General features: G+C 44.7%; 1 protein-coding gene across 6 annotated transcripts in view; it reads left to right on the forward strand.

The window, feature by feature from the left end:
- NUP214 (nucleoporin 214) overlaps window positions 1-18,165 on the forward strand; it is a 101,002-nt gene that overhangs the window by 11,321 nt on the left and 71,516 nt on the right. For 5 of the 6 annotated variants that reach the window (XM_081803774.1, XM_081803776.1, XM_081803777.1 and 2 more), the window contains exons 10-17: window positions 2,819-2,945; window positions 4,029-4,190; window positions 7,501-7,948; window positions 9,452-9,627; window positions 11,706-11,803; window positions 14,605-14,691; window positions 14,897-15,046; window positions 15,970-16,128. In XM_081803774.1, the coding sequence (XP_081659900.1) occupies window positions 2,819-2,945; window positions 4,029-4,190; window positions 7,501-7,948; window positions 9,452-9,627; window positions 11,706-11,803; window positions 14,605-14,691; window positions 14,897-15,046; window positions 15,970-16,128 (1,407 nt within the window). The remainder of the gene's footprint in view (window positions 1-2,818; window positions 2,946-4,028; window positions 4,191-7,500; window positions 7,949-9,451; window positions 9,628-11,705; window positions 11,804-14,604; window positions 14,692-14,896; window positions 15,047-15,969; window positions 16,129-18,165) is intronic. The other variant, XM_081803775.1, reaches the window with a different exon arrangement.

Here is an 18,165-nt window from a genome sequence, read left to right on the forward strand (position 1 = left end):
TGTGGGACTTGCTCCCAGGACCCCGGGATCATGATCTGAGCCGAAGGCAGACGCCCAACCTACTGAGCCATGCCCAGGCGTCCCCCGTTTTTTTTTTTTTTTTTTAAAGATTTATTTATTTATCTTAGAGAGTGTGCACATGCAGGGGGGAGGGACAGAGGGAGAGGGAGAAAAACTCAGGCAGACTCTGCACTGAGTGCAGAGCCCTATGCAGGGCTCGATTCCAAGATCATGACCTGAGCCGAAACTGAGGGTCAGGCGTGTAACTGACTGTACCACCCAGGCACCCTAGGAAACTTTTCTTCTTAAAACTCTGCCTTGAATTTAAAAACGTGTGTGCCCCACACACAGAGACTTAGGCTTCTCCAACCATTCAGTATTTATCCTTCATTCTCTGGGTGGCAAGGTGGTCCATTGTAAGTGTGGCTCTCATAGTACCTAGGGTGGGCCACTTTGGGGTCACAGGCCAGCGTTCAGCAGTCTGATGTGAAGTCTTAGATTGTCTTTAGTAACAATTTCCTAAGAGCACAACTATTTTATGTACGGACACATTTAAAATATACTTGTATTTTTGTATCTTATCTGGATAATTTATGTATGTGGCTAAAAAATCAAACAGTAGAAAGGGTTTATAAGTGAAAAAAATATTACCCCTGCCCTACCCCATCCTTATCTAGCCCTGTTTACAGGGGACCTTTTTTATCTTGTAAATTTTTACTTTTAAAGATTACCTCCTTATCTCTAAATAATCTTCAGGGCGCCTGGGTGACTCAGTTGGTTAAGCGTCCGACTCTTAATTTTGGCTCACATCCTGATCTCAGGGTTGTGAGATAGAACCCTGTGTCGGGCTCTGTGCTGGGCATGGAGCCTGCTTAAGAGTCTCTCTCCCTCTGCCTCTCTCCCCACCTCTAAAAAAAAATAAATAATAATGTGCTTCATCATTAGTTAGCGATTATTGATTTTAGACCTTAGCATCTGTTGTGGCAGGTAAGGATATAGCTCACATGTGGCCCTTAAATTCTCATCCTTCCTCTCGGCTTACAGCACTGTTATAGGTTCTTCTGTTGGTTACCTTTGTAACCGTAAGTAATATTTTTTACCTTCGTTTCCTTATGGTGTCACCATACGCAGTATCTCGTGACCTACTATGTGAGAAGAGGAATGCCTTCTCCCCCACCCTCGCCTTTAGCACACCTTCCCCCACTCCCATCCCCTGGCTGTTGTCATCTGGCTTGTCTTTTGCAAAATCTAAACTCGTACTGTTTGCATTCTGTTCTGTAGTGATTATTAAGTCTTTTTTATTTTGTCTGTAGATTGTTTTTCAAAGTTGAAGTCAGTTTTGTTTACATTATTGTGAACGTGACTATTGTTCACACCATAGCTAAGTCATGGAGTATGATTATGTTCCCTTTCCTAAACAGCTTTTTGCTTTTTTCTCTGTTATTCATGGAGCATTATTCCCTTTTGATTCATGCTGCCCAGTTTTGGTCCACACTGAAAGTTACATAAATGTAGTGATTTTAAAAATCAAAAATCATTGGTGGTGCCTGGGTGGTTCAGTCATTAAGCGTCTGCCTTTGGCTCAGGTCATGAACCCAGGGTCTTGGGATCAAGTCCCACATTGGGCTCCCTGCTCCGCGGGAAGCCTGCTTCTCCCTCTCCCACTCCCCCTGCTTGTGTTCCCTCTCTTGCTGTGTGTCTCTCTAATAAATAAAATCTTAAAAAAAAACAAAAACAAAAAACTGGCATGGGGAAAATCAGCTCAGAACTGTGTGTATATATATACACACACACTGCTGTGTCCCTACTTCACATTTACATAAAGGGGGACTCCGGGGGCGCCTGGGTGGCTCAGTTGTTGGGCGTCTGCCTTCAGCTCGGGTCATGGCCCCAGGGTCCTGGGATCAAGCCCCACGTCAGGCTCCCTGCTCCGCGGGAAGCCTGCTTCTCCCTCTCCCACTCCCCCTGCTTGTGTTCCCTCTCTCGCTATGTCTCTCTCTGTCAAATAAATAAACAAAATCTTTTAAAAAAAAAAATCAGAAATCATTTATTGGCAGGCATACAGCCCATTCAAGCATAGACAGAAGCAGAAGGGGAGTTTATGGGAAGGACTTAGTGGTTTGTAAACAGTACGAGTTTTGATTTTGCAAAAGACAAGCCAGATGACAACAGCCAGGGGGTGGGAGTGGGGGAAGGTGTGCTAAAGGCGAGGGTGGGGAAAAGGCATTCCTCTTCTCACAAAGTAGGTCACGAGATACTGCGTATGGTGACACCATAAGAAACTTAGTGGTTTCTCAAGGACCCCAAAGGCAGGAAGAGGGGCCTGTGTGAGAAATGCCAAGATCTGGGAAGACAAGAACTAAGGGTAACTCTCCATGGATAAATGAGCATAGGGCATCTGGCCAGCTTTATAAGCCACACTGCTGAAGACCACAGTAGCAATCAACTGGAGTTCCTGGTACCAGTCCCACATTTCTAGGAGCAACTGATAACTGGTTGGTGCAGGTATTAAGATTCACCCACCATTTTTAGGAATCTACCTAGTTGGGGTGGGTGGTTCCTTGGAAAGTGTTCATGATAGTGATTATTTATTCACAAGGCAGGGACATGGTATACCAGGAATACATAGGTTAATCTGAAAAATTAACCCCTCACTTGCTAGGATGCTCATGGCTTTTAGACCATCTTCCCAGATTTCAGTCTAGTCAATACATAAATCTAAACCAAGTGACTTGTCTTTTCTTCTCTCCTGTTTGAATAATGGGAGAACCAATGCAAAGCTCTAACCAACATAGCATTTTCATCTTCTTTTTTCCAGATTAATTGGGAATCTTGGCTTCTGGAGGATTCTAGTCGAGCTGAATTGCCTGTGACCGACAAGAGTGACGATTCGCTGCCCGTGGGCGTTGCCATCGACTATACTAACCAAGTGGAAATCACCATCAGTAAGTATGGCCTGACATAGCTCAGTGCAGAAGTGGTCTTCTTTGTAATGGTGGTTGATATTTAAATCCTGTTCTGCGTGTTCGTGACAGAATCTACTCTGTGGGGCACTTTTAACTTCTGGTGGCACATTTCCACTTGAAGAGTGATACAGAGTGTGTTGTGACAAGACTGGATTAACTTGATGGACATTCATTGATAAGACAAAAGCCAAACTCTGCGCGCGTACACGCGTATCTGTACGTGCTTTTGCATGTGGGCGAAATCTAGAACAGGGATCTCGTCACCCTGTTTCTCTGAGCATTCCAGTTCCCCCGTGGCCTCCCACGGGAATAGCTGCCTGGCCCAGTCCTGCATAGCAGTGCTTGGTGTGAAGACATGGGTTAGAGAATGGGGACCTCAGGTACTTGGCTTCCAAAGCGGGCCTGAGTGTGTGCTCTGAGTGTGTCTTCTCCCTGCTGGGACGTGGCAGAGCTGCACACGTGCCGCGGAACACGTGTTCTCTGCTCTTCGGCGCTTCAGCGTAGAGAGGTGTCCTCATCGAGCACCGCTAAGCTCCTTCCTGTCCTTTCCCTGGTCAGATCATTGGGTCTCCTTAGCTCATATACTCTGATTCTCTTCAAGTCTTAGTTGACAGAATACAAGTTAGGATTCAACTGTGAATGAATATAAAGTAGTTTGACTCACCTTTCTGTGTCCTTCCATGTGTTTTCCAAAGTGTGTAGTCCGTCACTTTTCTGCTAGACCGGCCCCCTCCTAGAGACGCCTGTCTCGGTCAGGGGAACATCTTGAACACTGAGACACTCGTAAAAAATCATGGGAGTTTAGGGACAGTCACGGCTGCCGCAGTCTGCTGGAGCTCCCCTGCGGGGCCCAGCAAGACAGTGGCAGTCGATAATGGCAGGAGCGCTCTTTCAAGAGCTGATGCTCGAGAGGCTGTTCGGGTGTGAATGGGAACAAACAGACTTGAGCTACTGTTGGGGCCAGTCTGCTACACCCCTTCTCGCTCAGGGCAGTCTTTCCCTTCCCACCCAGGCCCTTCATGACTTGGCTGTTTTTTCACTTGCACTTTCTTTTTTTAACAGATGATGAGAAGACTCTTCCTCCCACTCCAGTTCTTATGTTACTTTCAACAGATGGTGTGCTTTGTCCATTTTATATGATCAATCAAAATCCTGGGGTTAGGTCCCTCATCAAGACGCCGGAGCGGCTGTCATTAGAAGGAGAGCGACAACCCAAGTCATCAGGTACGTGTCTCTTCCTGCTCTGGCACAGAGGGAATACCAGGGGCTTGTTCCGGACCGTTGCCAAGGATGAACACTGTGTAGGGACATATAGTGGTCCTTTTCACCGGGCCAGTCTGTCTTAAAGAGGCAGGGACCAACTTTTCCTTGAACATACGCACATTCTTGCATCCCCTTGCCCACAAGCTTTATTCTCCAACCTTTACTTTAGGGAAAATGAAGCCCAGCCAGATGGATCCCATCAGGTAATCTACCAACAATATCCTGTTACAGCACCCTGTATTATATGGTCTGAATCCTAGAGACATGTGCAGTCCTGAGGGATTGGTTAAATATGTGGTTGTACATGCATACAGTGAATGCCATGTAACTTAAAAATTTTGCATTTGTTGACAAAGTGCTAGTGGAATATATCATGAGAAAGTATTATATACTTTATGATTCTTTTCTCATGAGAAAAAAATATATACCTAGGGAATACTAGAAAGGTGGATGTTAAAATCTAAATAGTGGTTATATCTGGGTGGTGGGAACATGGAGATTTTGTTTATATTTAATTTTCTTTAGGTTTTTTTTCCTTCTCTTCTTTGAAAATATTGCTTAAGTAGTATATGTTTACTGGAGGAAAATTAGAAAATACAAAATTACTTAAGAGCCTATCAGTCATCAAGCAGTAGCCATAGTCAACATTTTGGTGCCTATTCTTTATATACATAAATGCACACATGCAGACGCTAATTTGTATTTTCACATTTTTCACAGTGACAGTGTATCATTTGTGAGAACAAAATATAAAACTTTTTTTTAAATATATATACATATGTATATACACATATATATATTTTAAAGATTTTATTTATTTATTTGAGAGAGAATGAGATAGAGAGAGAGCATGAGAGGGGGTAGGGTCAGAGGGAGAAGCAGACTCCCCGCCAAGCAGGGAACCCAATGCGGGACTTGATCCTGGGACTCCAGGATCATGACCTGAGCCGAAGGCAGTCGCTCAACCAACTGAGCCACCCAGGTGCCCCCAAAATATAAAACTTTTTAAAAGAGGATTGTTCCGTATTTTAAAATTTCACCACTATTTCTCTGTGAATTCTGTGACTATATAACTATCTCTGGCGAAAAAATGTGTGGTGTAACCAGTTCTCTATCTAAGAAAAAGCATGTTGACTAGCCAGGTTGGATAAGGTTGACACTATTTTCTTGCTGCTTCCCAGTGCAGAGTGGGTGGTTCATAAATAGAGCCACCAAGACACTTGGGCTCCTGTCATTTGGCAGTGTGACCCCAAGTAGTAAACCAGGTGACTGCGCATAGTCTGTATTAGCGTTGTGCTGGGGCATCTCATCATCTACAGTGTATCCTCTTTGAGTTGTTTTTTTCTTTAAGCGCTCCTGAGTACCACGCACTGTCTACACTCAGTTGCACAGTCTGTCTCTGTCCACAAGAAGTACACCCCATGAAGTTGGGGGCTACTAGCCCATCAAACCCCTGAGCACAAGCAGAGGCTAGTTTTATTGTTCACCTCTCCTAGAGAAAGCCCCCTCTTCCTTAACACTTGGTCCAGAGGAGGCAGCCATGTTCAGATGAGTGGAAGAGAGCCTTGGAAGGGGGAGAAAGTAGCCTGTCAGCTGTAGCTAAATCCTAGGCGATGGGTCCAGGAGATGTTAGTGGTTCTGCCCATTTCCATGCTACAGCTCCACGGATGCTGGGGTGAATGATCACGGGGGTTTTCATATGTTAGGAAAGTGCCTCTTGATTTCTTTCGGGTCTGGCATATATTTTTCACGTTGGTCTTTTGAATGTGCATGGAAGTGATGAACATCTCTATGTTCATGTCTTTAAAGAAGTTAGCTGTCTCTGGTTCCATATTTATTGTGTGAAAGAAGTATTAACAATAAATTTGCTTGCATTTTTACACTTCCATAAAAGTGGCAATTTACTGGGGTTTTCTTTTTCGGAAATATTTTCATACTTGTATCCTAAGTGTTTCATTACTTTTGACATAATGAAGGTAAATTATCAGTCAGCTCAGACAGTTTGGAAGAATCAAGACCCAATAACAAATGTATTGATAAAAAATATTGCTTTCTTATTTATTTATCGAGTTACTGAGTTTGGCAAATTAACATGTTTATAGAAAGTTTGGAAAATAGAAAAATATTTAAACCTGCCTTCCCTTCTAGTGTTTTTTCATAAACATCTTTCTTCATAGTTGTAATCCTGTTGTATACATCATTGGTGTGCAGGCTTTTAATTTAAATTTTGTTTCTAGGTTCTTACGTAATCTTTGGGATTCATTTAAGAGTGCTTACTATTCCATTGAACATCTTTTACCTTGGGTTGTATTAAATGTCTTTATCATGTCTTAGGTTATTTTTGTAGGCTTTATTCTTAGAAGTGGGATTACTAAATCTATTTTTTATGATTTTGAGATACAATGCTAAAGTGTTTTCTAAAAGGTTATGCTAAATTAGGTACTGGTGTAAAAGGTTTCAGGTTCATTTTTCCCTTCCAAACATAGGGGGTTATACATATTTAAATTTTGATAATTTAGAGAACAATAAAAATGTGCAGTCATTTAAATTTGCACTTCTTTGATTAGACAGATTGAAGTATTATTTTACAAATTAGGTTCTCAACTTATATCCAGGTTTTGAAATTTCTTTATCTTGATTTGTATGAGCTTTTTAAGAAATACAAAACATGGTTACTTACTACAGATTTTTTTAGTTATGTAACCGTTTTTACTCAGTCAAATCTCAAATCTTAATCTTTTCCTTTTGTGATTTTCTTTTTTTTTTTTTGGTTACTTCCAAATTTCAAGTTGTTAGACTCTTCGTGACTTGACTCACTTTTTGCCTCCTTTGTTTTGAGAGGCACGCATACATGTGCTTCCGTATGTGTAGACATCTTTAATTTAGCTGGAATTGGTTTTAGTGACTATTATGAAGTGGAGGTCTGAATGAAAGTTTTTTCCTGATTGCTGTGAAATGTTGCAAAATGGTTTTTCACTGTAACGTTGAGACATGCATTTTGTCCCCCCTGTCCGTGAAGTCCTATTAATCTAACGTCTTTCTCCGTCTTCTTTTTCCTTCCAAGTTCTGTCCATCTTACCATGTGGAAAGTTTGCTATGGCAAGTCCACCATCCACCCCACTCCCTTTTTTCCCCCTCTTGAACTAGGACTGAACGTTCATTCTGGCTTCGTTCTGCCATGAGCCCTTTTCCACTTGCTTTCTGTCGTGTGGACTTCCGTTGTTACAATGCTAACTTCTCCCTTCCTTTTTCTCCATTTTGTTCACTGCAGGGAGTACTCCCACTACCCCAACCTCCTCTCAAGCCCCACAGAAGCTCGACACACCAGCCCCTGCGGCACCCGTCCCTGGTCCACCTTCGTCGCTGGCTGCTCCTCCCTCCACCTTCTCTTTGCCTTCTGCTGTTGGAGCTCCTGCACTGTTCTCCTTCGGTTCTTCCTCCTTGAAGTCATCTGCTTCTGTCCCAGGCGAGCCCCCTCCATATGCCAGTGGCTCGGGCGCATCCACCTTCTCTTTTGCTCCTCCTCCTCAAGCCTCCCTAGCTCCCACCCCTGTAGCCTCTCCCATGACGCCGTCCGCTGCCTCGTTCTCCTTTGGATCCTCGGGTTTTAAGCCTGCCCTGGAAAGCACACCGATGCCGAGCGTGTCTGCTCCAAACATAGGACTGAAGCCCGCCTTCCCACCCTCAGCCTCCTCAGTCAAGGTCAACCTTAGCGAGAAGTAAGTAACACTTGAAGAAAGTTTGCTGCTTCTGTGGCATGAGTAAAAATATCACGTGTTATTCACTGGAAATAGAGTCACTGTGGGTGAAGTTACAAATAGATTTTCACTTTTTTCTTGTTTTCCAAAGTAATAATGGCAAGTGGTAAGAATTTAAACAACATAAAATGTTTGCGTTTAATCAGTGGGTGGAGTCCAGAAGAGTCTCTTCGAATTTTTTTTTAAATCGTTAGAGGTTTATATTTATATGCTTGTTTTTGCTTTTTCAGATTTAAAATGTAGGAGATTCTCCTTATTTTCTATTTACATATATATATAGAGAGAGAGGGCCCGTGCACAGGGAGGGGCAGAGAGAGCGGGAATCCCATGCCGGCTCCACGCCCAGTATGGAGCCTGATGTGGGGCTGGATCTCAAGACCCTGAGATCATGACCTGAGCCAAAATCAAGAGTCGGACCCTTAACCGGCTGAGCCACCCAGGTGCCCCGATATTCCTTATTTTAAAAGATGAAGCAATAAGGAATACACGTCCTTGGTGGGAGGTGGGGGGATGAATCTCTCATAGTCCTTTTCCCCTTTACTCTCTGAACTGCTTAGTGACAGCCATCACAGTCATCTGTGAAGTTGTACCTGTGTCAGGTGACTCTCCTGCCTGACGGGCCCCAGGGGCTTCTCACTTCTTTTCCAGGACAGTCCAGACTCCTTAACACGGTCCTCCGTTTCCTCCCCATGTGGTCCTACCAGCTCACTCAGATCCCATTTTTTACTTCTTTATCTGCTGCTTGTGTTCTCCCCGCTGGAGTGTAAGCCTCCTGCAGAAAGTGGTGGCTGTTACCGCACACCCCTCCCAGCCTGCCCGCTCTCCTGTCTGCTAGCTCTCATTGCCGCAGAGGCGGTGCTCGCTGTCGCCCCCGCTGCTCCCGTTGTCACACGGCCACCTCATTCTAACGGCTGCCTGGGATTCCACTTTGTAGCCTCGCTGAAATGTCTCTGGCCAGCCCACTCATGCTGGACAGTTAGATTGTTTCCGGGCTTTTGCTCTGTAGGGAAGACTTAACTTTCCATGCCCGTGAGCGTCCCAAAGCTGGTGATCTGCTCCCCTCTGCCTTTCTCACTCCCCAGAGGGGGTGAGTGCCCCAAAGCGAGTCCTCGGTAATTTCCTCGGCAGGACAATACTAGCCCCTCCTAAGTATAATGGAGTCCCAGCCTCCTTTTTTTTTCACTTGGCTTGATAAAAGAAAAATATTTCACGTCCCGATAAACTTCATTTCTCCTTCATGTTAGGTGCTCGTTATTTTCATGGAGTAGTTGACTCCTCAATACGCAGAAGATAAGATAAATGTTGCCTTGCAGCGTTCACCGTTTGTAAGCAATAGCTAAACATTCATGTTTCACGAAGGCAAGCCCATAGGAGCAGTGAGTCACCCATTGGTGGCACTGTTCACGACCAGTGTGAAGGAGCCTCAGCGCAGGCGCTCCTCACGCGGCCGGGCCGCCGTTTCAGGTTCACTGCCGTGGCTCCCTCCACTCCTGCCATCAGCTCCCAGGGTGCGCCTGTGACACTGCCGTTCCCCTCTGCCTCCAAGCCGGCTGCTTCTGGACCCCTCGGCCACCCCACGCCGCTCTCAGCACCACCTGGCTCTGTGTCTTCGAAGTCCTCAGTCTCTCCCTCAGCATCAGGTATGATTTTAAGCAAACTGCTGCAGAGCTCAGCCCCGAATTCTGACATTTGCGTGTTTCAGTTGTTAGGAACCCTAGCCACCGTAGTCAGACTAGATCGCCGTTCTTGCTTCCTGTATCTCACACTGGTGAGCTCTGACGGTTGTACTCTCCGTTGGGGGGGTTGCCGCGGCCTGGGTGCGGCCACCCTTGGCTCTCCAGATGTTTCTCATGGAGCTAAGTGTACTTGATGACACAAGTCTCTTGTTGTGTGACATCTGTCTTCATGTGGAGCCTGCCCTACGTGAAGGGCAGTTGTAGAACAATTCATGAAGTTCCATAGAGGAGGAAAAGCCTGCGGTAACTCTTAGGCTTCTCGCTTCTGATGGCTGACTGTGATTTTCACACTCAGCCCTACTGTGAGCAAGTTCTATTAAATAAAGATTACAAGTGGAAATAGTTCTCATAACCAGGTTGGATCGAAGTGCGTGGTACAACTCCACGAGCAAATGTACCTGGTCTGTCTTTTTTCCCTTTCATTCCTGCAGAAAGGTTGTGTGAACTGTGTAATGAAGACTGTGCCCTCCACCAAGGCAATGCTTGGTAACACTTTGCACCATTTGCTTTGTGTCTTTTTAGCATACATTCTTTTGATAAAATCTTTGAGAGTTAGTCACAGAAACTTCACCCCTAAACGCGTAAGCACATACCTCTTAAATACAGGGGTACGTGATACATTATCACACCCAGGAAATGTAACCATAATCTGATCTGTAGCCCACATTGACACTTCCACGGTTGTCCCAATAATGTTCTTTATGGCCTTTTTCCCTCCAGTCAAGGACCACATGTTCTATTCCAGTTTTTCTCTTTAGTCTCATTGTCAAATATTTCTTTGCTGTTCTCATCTTTCTCAGCATTGATGTTTGTGGAGAGGTCGGGCCAGTAGTTTGGGAATAGTCCCTCAATTTGGACTTGATTGTTTCCACACGATGAGATTCTATTTAAACGTTTTGGGCAGTAATACCACATAGGTGATGGGTATCACATCACATGATTTCGTCTTGTCCTGATGTGAGTAATGTGAATTTGCTCATGTGGTTAGATGGTGTTTGCCAGGTCTGTCTCAGTTTTTAAGTGGGTTATTTTCATGAATGTCAGCGATGATACGTAGCCAGACATGTTTGGGTAACCGTTTAGTGTTTGAGTGTCAGGAATAATGTTATCTTGGTAAATATTGAGCAGGCACTGAGCTGTGAATTCCTGGAATCAACTCTCTTGCCTATCTTACCTATTGCTCACGAGAGAAGACTGCCTTGTGGAGTTTGCCAAAGTCACCCCATTCTAGGACTTTCCCTCCAATTCTGAAAGATATCTGTCTCTGACCCAGGAAGTTAAGGAGTCTTGCCTTAGTCTTTTCACATCTGTTTTCAGTGTGGGAGAGAAAATTTGAACTGTGATGCGCATACACGGTCTCCATTTCCATTGCTCACCACCCAGATCTCCACCCCCCTCCCCGCTGGCATTATTTAATTCTTAAAGTTTGGAGGGTCCTGGGTTATTGGATTACAATTCCAGTGAATCCTCTCCCTAACAGTTCAATCAGGCTCTCTGGAGGTGAGGTTTGGGTATGAGTTTTTGGTATATTTGTTTTTTAAAAGCTCCCTAGGTGATTCTAATGTGTAAAAGAGCAAGATTTTTTCTAGAAACTTCCAGTAGGGTCCTGAAGACCCTTTGAGTTCTTACAAGGTAATGGGATTATTTAAACTTTGTCCCCAGTTCCCAGAGGTGCAACAGAAGTCTCTGGGGAGTAAGGATGGGCCGCATGGCCAGCCTCCTGGGCCTGCACAAAACTGCACATACCTACTACTATCAGAGACATTCCAGTTTTATCTGCTTTATAAAAGAGTTTCACATCTAGCTTTTTGTTATCTTGGAACAGGCCTAACAAACTAGATGCTACTCTTGGTAACAAAAACCATGAAACGGGGGCCGGGGACACTGAGAAGTTTATTTTTTTTTTAGATTTGAGGGAAGGGCAGTGCTGGGAGAAATAATGGCAAGAAATGCTCTCTGTTTTCACTGACCTCTTATTCCAGCAGGGCGGTCTACTCAGGGCAGCCCAGGCCCCGTGCCCTCAATGGTACAGAAGTCACCCAGGATAACCCCTCCAGTGGCAAAATCAGGCTCTCCCCAGGTATGTTCAAACCTGACTTACCATGGTGTGTATATTCATCTGTTGCCCCCGTCATGCATGTTTATTATAAAATTGGTTTTCGTGTTTTAGAATTCATGCCTTTGAAATAGTACTCAGAGCTATGTGATGGGAAACACTAAAGTATGAGCTTGGAACATTTATAATGTGTGCTCCTAAAAGCCATTTATCTCAACCCCAGAGTCTTAGCGTTGTTTTCTCTGCTGGTTCCTGAGCTTGTCTGTGCTGTGCTGTTCACTTTGTTGTGTTCTCTCTGTCTGAAAAGACTGTAGTACCTGATTTTTTTCTCTCGTTCCCAAAGAACCTGAGAAATCTATCCATTGCCATCTTTTTCTGTGCTTTCCATAACATCTCAGTTTACCCATAACATCATTTTCCTTAATTTTTTTATTGGCATATAATACGTATGGGAAAAAAAGTATTCCCATACACCAGCTGAATATGCCTTGGTAACCAACACTCAGGTCAAGAAATGGCACATTACCAGGACCCCAGAATTCTCCCTCACATGTGCCCTTTTTAGTTACTCCCCTTGCCGAAGGGGGCTCCCTGCTATGATTTCTGACAGTGGAACTTAGTTTGGCCTATTCCTACCTTCTCTAAAATGGAATCACACAGTGTGTATTCTTGTATCGGGCAGTTTGGTTCAACGTTATGTTTGTGAGATTGATCCACATCATTGTGGCTGTATGGAATTCAAGGGGAAGCTATACTACAAGTGTGTATTCTACCCCTGACAGACATCTGAAGAGCTTCCAGGTTTAAGTTACCGCAAATAGCGTTGTTGTGAACATGGGTCACAACATAGGTCTGTGGGTGAACATACGAATGCGTTTCTGTTGGGCGTACGCAGAGGAGTGGAATTGCTGTGTATATTTCTCTTCAGTAAATGCCCACCAGGAGTATATGAGAGTCAGCTGCTCTGTATCCTCACTGGTCTTTCTAGTTTTCATTTTTTATTGTCGTATTTTGTGGTTTTAATTAGTATTTCCCTGATGACCTCTAAAATTCAGCCTTTTTTCCATGTGGTTTTGGCCATTTGAATATCTTCTTTAATGGGGTGTCTGTTCTCAAGTCTTTAATCTATTTTTCTATGGGGTTATCTGTCTTCTTACTGATTTCTGTAAGAGTTCCTTGTCGGGTACACACATGCATGTGTGCACACACATAATGCAAATACTTTCTCTGTAATTGCTTTTTCATTCTGCTTGTGGTGTCTTTTGATGACAAATTTTTAATATAGTTCAGTATATCACCTTTTCTTTTAGGTTAGTGCTTTTTGTGTTCTGTTTTAGAAATTATTTCTGGGTCCAAGGTCAAAAAGATATTTTCCTGTGTTTTTCTAAAAGCTTTATTATTTTCTTTTCATATTTAGATTTACAATCTGTCACCTCAGTTTATTATTATGGTTTAACTTCAAGAGAATTTTATGTCACTTTCCCACTTGACTTGTGTGCCCTCAGGACCAGAGTCATGGTTTTTCCTTCTCTTTCCCCACCAGCCTCACTCCTGCCCTCAGCACACACCCCAACAGGGCACACAGTAAATGCCCTGTTTACAGGTGCTTTTGGCATAATGCTTGACTTGTGGGACTTTTACATAAATGCTTGCTGTTTTACGGGGTTCATAGTAAATGCCCAGCTTATAAGTCTAACTTTTGGCATAGTGCACGACACGTGGTATTTATTAGATAAATGTTTTCTGTTTTAATGATTGCTTATTTAGTCTAAAAATCCTTTATATGGTAATTGCTGTAGGTATCAAATAATCTAAAAGCCATCTCAAGTTACAACGTCTCTACAGCAGAATTCTTGATTTCTGTCTCCTCCAGAACCTGTTCCAGGTGGTTTGCTCAAGCCCCAAACCCAGAAGTCATTCTGGATCCCTCTATTTAACAGAAGCTCCCCCTAGTCCTTAGTAGCGGAAGATCTTGTCAGCTGTACTCTGATGTGGTGTGTGCGTGGCATAAATCCACATCTGTTGCCCCTGTTAGCGTCATTATTTCAGCCCATTGTTGTCTCTTGCCTCGTTACCCTCCTGACTGGTTTCCCTATTTCTTCTCCCTCTCACTGACATCTGTGCTTGATTTAGCAGCAAGAGGGATCTTTCAAAATCATAAATCAAAGAACAAACTCTCCCGGAACTCCAATAGTAGTTTTTCACCGCTCTTAGAAAAACATTCAGACTCCTTGGTTTAGTCATACACGATCTGACCAGCCCTTTCCAGTTCCCTCCCCACCGACTTCCCTGGGCCCGCATTTACTTTATCTCTTGGCCTCCAGCATGCCAGAGTTCTTTCCTGCCTCCCATTCTCTGCGCTTGCTCCTCTCGCTTGCTCCTCTCGCTTCCTGGAGGGTGCCTCCTCTAGAACTTTCCGTAGCTTTCTGCTTTACCTCAGGACTCAGTTCAGAGACTGTGCTCAGTGAGGGCTTTCTGGGCCCTCTCCTCTCCAGTCGTGCCCCCTTTCTCTTCTTAAGTTCCTGTTTACTTTTGTCCTCTCACTCTCACCAGCTGAAATGATCTGACTTGCTTACTTCTTACCTGTCTTAGCCCAGTAGAATCTAGGTTCCAGCAGAGCAGGGACCTCCTCTGTCTTGTTCACCTCTCTCTCCACTGTCTAGAGCATGCGTCACACCAAGGAGGGACCCTGTCAGCACGGGTTCGAAAGAAGGGGTGAGGGAGCAGTGACTGTATCGTGAGGGTGCCAGGCACTGAAGTAGCTGCTTCAAGAAGCCATTCATATGGTGGGTGTGCATCTGTCAACCTTGTGCCTTCCATTTCAGGCGAAACCACTTCAGCCTCCTGTTACAGAAAAGCAGGGACATCAGTGGAAAGAGTCAGATCCTGTGATGGCTGGAATCGGGGAGGAGGTAAAGTCGTTCCTGCAGATTTTTTCCGGAAGTAGCTCTGACCGTGAGACTGGAGTGGCTCTGAGTGCAGACTCGTGCATGACCGTTTTGTTCTGGCATTTGGCCATGGTGCGCCCCGGAGCTGCATGCTGTGAGGGACCAGGAGCCGTGACAGCACCGCTGCCCCGTTCAGACTGAGGGCCTTCCTCTTTTCTGGCTCCCGCAGATTGCGCACTTTCAGAAGGAGTTGGGAGAGCTGAAAGCCCGGACTTCCAAAGCCTGTTTCCAAGTGGGCACTCCGGAGGAGATGAAGATGCTGCGAACGGAATCCGACGACCTGCACACCTTTCTTTTGGAGATTAAAGAGACCACGGAGGTCTGTGCTTACTGACGTTCCTCCTGAGTTGAATTGCACTTTAAAAGTTGCTCTCCTAGCACTCCATTCTTCAAGGACCCCGGTGTTGTGTGGTTGTTTTTTTGGGTTTTTTTTTGTTTTTTAATAGAAGCGTGAGTAGTTTACCTAGGAATGCCCAAGTTCAGATCCTGTCTTCAGCGCTTAACAAATTATGTGACTTTAGGCAGGTTAATGTAGCTACTCTAGGTTTTAGTTTTCTCATATAGAAAATGGAATAATAATAGTTTCTATCTCATTGACAAATACCAGCCATTCCATAAAAGTTTATTATAGTTACTAGTTTAGGTATATTTGAAAATTTACCATATTTTAAAATAAATTGTTAGATTATAGTAAAGAGGTTTATGAGCATATACAATGTAAAAATATCAAGTATTACTGCTGATTCTCAAACCGTCCTGTTTGGTAGGTGCTGTTGCTCTGTGTCTCTTGCAAGTAAGGAAGCTTCAGCATAGAGAGGTGGAATAATCTGCCCAAAGCTACCCAGTTACCATGTGCCACTCCCCGACTGTCTGCCTCCAGAGCCCTGCTCTGAAAACTCTCCTTGGAAAGAGGAGAGTTCTCCAGGGTGTCGGCAGTGGTTGTCTTCAGGCAGTGGGACTCTAGGTACGACCAGTAGCTTTTCTTACTCTTTGAGTTTCTGGTCATTGGAATATGTGGTTTTCAGTGAGGAAGAAAAAATAACTTTAAAAAAGTGAATATTTGTGTTTTTTTCTTTCCAAGCAGTGAATTTCTTTTTTGTGTGAATTTCTTTTTGTGTACTCACAGGTGCAGCATGTAAGCTGTTTGACAAACACCAAATCGTTGTCCTTGATCCGGACAGAAAGGTTTGTTTCTCAGAAATGCTACTCTTTGTCTCAATATGGCCCTTGTACCTTTTCTAGTCTCTTCATGGAGATATCAGTACCCTGAAAACAACTTTACTTGAGGGCTTTGCTGGTGTGGAAGAAGCCAGGGAACAAAACGAGAGGGACTGCGACTCTGGGTATCTGCACTTGCTCTATAAGAGACCCCTGGACCCCAAGAGCGAAGCCCAGCTCCAGGTAGGAGAATCCAGCCCAAATGAGCTGTTTAAAACCAACTCCTGCAAGTCATTCTCCTTTGTCAGGTCTTGATTCGGATGCCTGCCCTTAGGAAATTGTTGGTTTCCTGTGAATAATTTGCCCACTTTCCATAGATGTCCTTGGCCGTGGCCATGAAAACAGCACTTCTCCACTTCATGTTTTGTAGAATTAAAACTAACATTAGAATTCTTGAGTAAACTGTAAGCTTGGTAGAAAGCATACCATTGAAAAAAAATATACCTAAAAATCAAATCATGAATAATAAGGTTTCAGGTCACAACTACTCGTTGAGCGCTAAGTACAGTGCTGGCTGTGTTTTGCACGTTATTTCTAGACTTCAAAACCAACTGCTCTGCAAGATGAGAGTTACTGATCCCATTATACAGTTAAGGAAGTTGGGCCCCATGGTCTAAAGAGCTTGACCATGATGATGATGTTAGTTAAGAGTGAACAGTTGGGGGCGCCTGGGTGGCTCAGTTGGTTAAGCGACTGCCTTCGGCTCAGGTCATGATCCTGGAGTCCCGGGATCGAGTCCCGCATCGGGCTCCCTGCTCAGCGGGATGTCTGCTTCTCCCTCTGACCCTCCCCCCTCTCATGTGCTCTCTCTCAAATAAATAAATAAAATATTTAAAAATATATATATATTTAAAAAAAAAAGAGTGAACAGTTGGAAAGCTCCACCTGCTGGGGCTCTTTCCTGTACACCATACTTCAGCAGAGTCACTTCTCTCATTTATGATTATTCTTATTCTCTGTTGTAGTGAAATCTGGTTTTTATCTTTCAATTTACTGAAAATTGTTGCATCACAAGCTTTAGTGGGGTTACCTCCTCCCTCCTCGCATTTGCCCAGAGTCCTGGTAGGAGAGGGTGCACTGTTGGCCGCTCTGAACTTCCTCGCCTAGGATGTGAGGTCTGTGAGTGTGATGAATCCCCTCCTGCCTCAGGGAGTTTGAGACTGCGGACTCTACACTTTCTGCCATTTCCATCCCATACCTGGTAAACTGACCGATGGTAGGAAAAGGAACAAAATGATCCTTGTCCTGGAGAGGTTGAGGAACCCCCGCTGTGTCCTCAGCCCTTGGGGTGTTGCTGGAGGACTGTGGGTATTTACTGTCTTAGCAAGAGAGAGCAGGCTCCCTGCCTGCCACTCATCGAATGACTACCTCCGTGTTGCATCGAGATACATTTTGTTCCTTTGTGCATTTTCACCTCTTGCTCCGTGTCCAGACGAAAAGAAAAGCATACAGTTTTGGGGGGACACTTTCCCCATTCCAAAGGAAATGCTTTTCTTTTTTTCACAGTACCAAGCAGATAATTACAGCTAGCATTTACTGAGCGCATACCACATACAAAAGAAGGATAAGGAAGCAGATACTGGGACGGCGCAGGTGTCCCCGTGAATAAATGCTGGAGCCCGAGTCTGGTGCGGGGTGCGTGCCTCTTCACCACCGCGCCGCGCTGTCCCGTCCCTGCAGCTGGATAAGTGGTGGTGGAAGAGGGAACATGCGAACGTGGGATCTGTTGCTGTGGCAGTGCAGATGAGGGAGCAGCTAGGCCACAGAGAAGAAGTAGCTGTGACAGGCCTTAAAAGAGAAGTTGGCTTGTCGGGTAGACAGTGGGAGGGCACGCAGAAGCAGCAGTGCTCGCGAACACACGAGGCACGGCGGCACTTGTGCTCAAAGGAGGCCTCCCTGCAGCCATCTGAGTAGTGAGCTACAGGTTGTACTCGGTGCTAAGGTTACTACTGCTTCCTGGGATCAGCCTGGCTCCTTTTATTCTATTTTATTTTTTAATTTTTTCATTTTATTTATTTGCGAGAGGGAGGGAGCGCAGAAGCAGGGGGAGCGGCAGGCAGAGGGAGAAGCAGACTCCCCGCTGAGCAGGGAGCCCGATGCGGGGCTCGATCCCAGGACCCTGGGATCATGACCTGAGCCGAAGGCCGACGCTTAACGACTGAGCCACCCAGGCGTTCCTTATTTTTTATTTTTTTAATTATTTTTTTTTTTTTAAAGAGA

Source organism: Leptonychotes weddellii, chromosome 14 (genome assembly GCF_054177405.1).
Source record: "Leptonychotes weddellii isolate Sample4059 chromosome 14, ASM5417740v2, whole genome shotgun sequence".
NCBI lineage: Eukaryota > Metazoa > Chordata > Mammalia > Carnivora > Phocidae > Leptonychotes > Leptonychotes weddellii.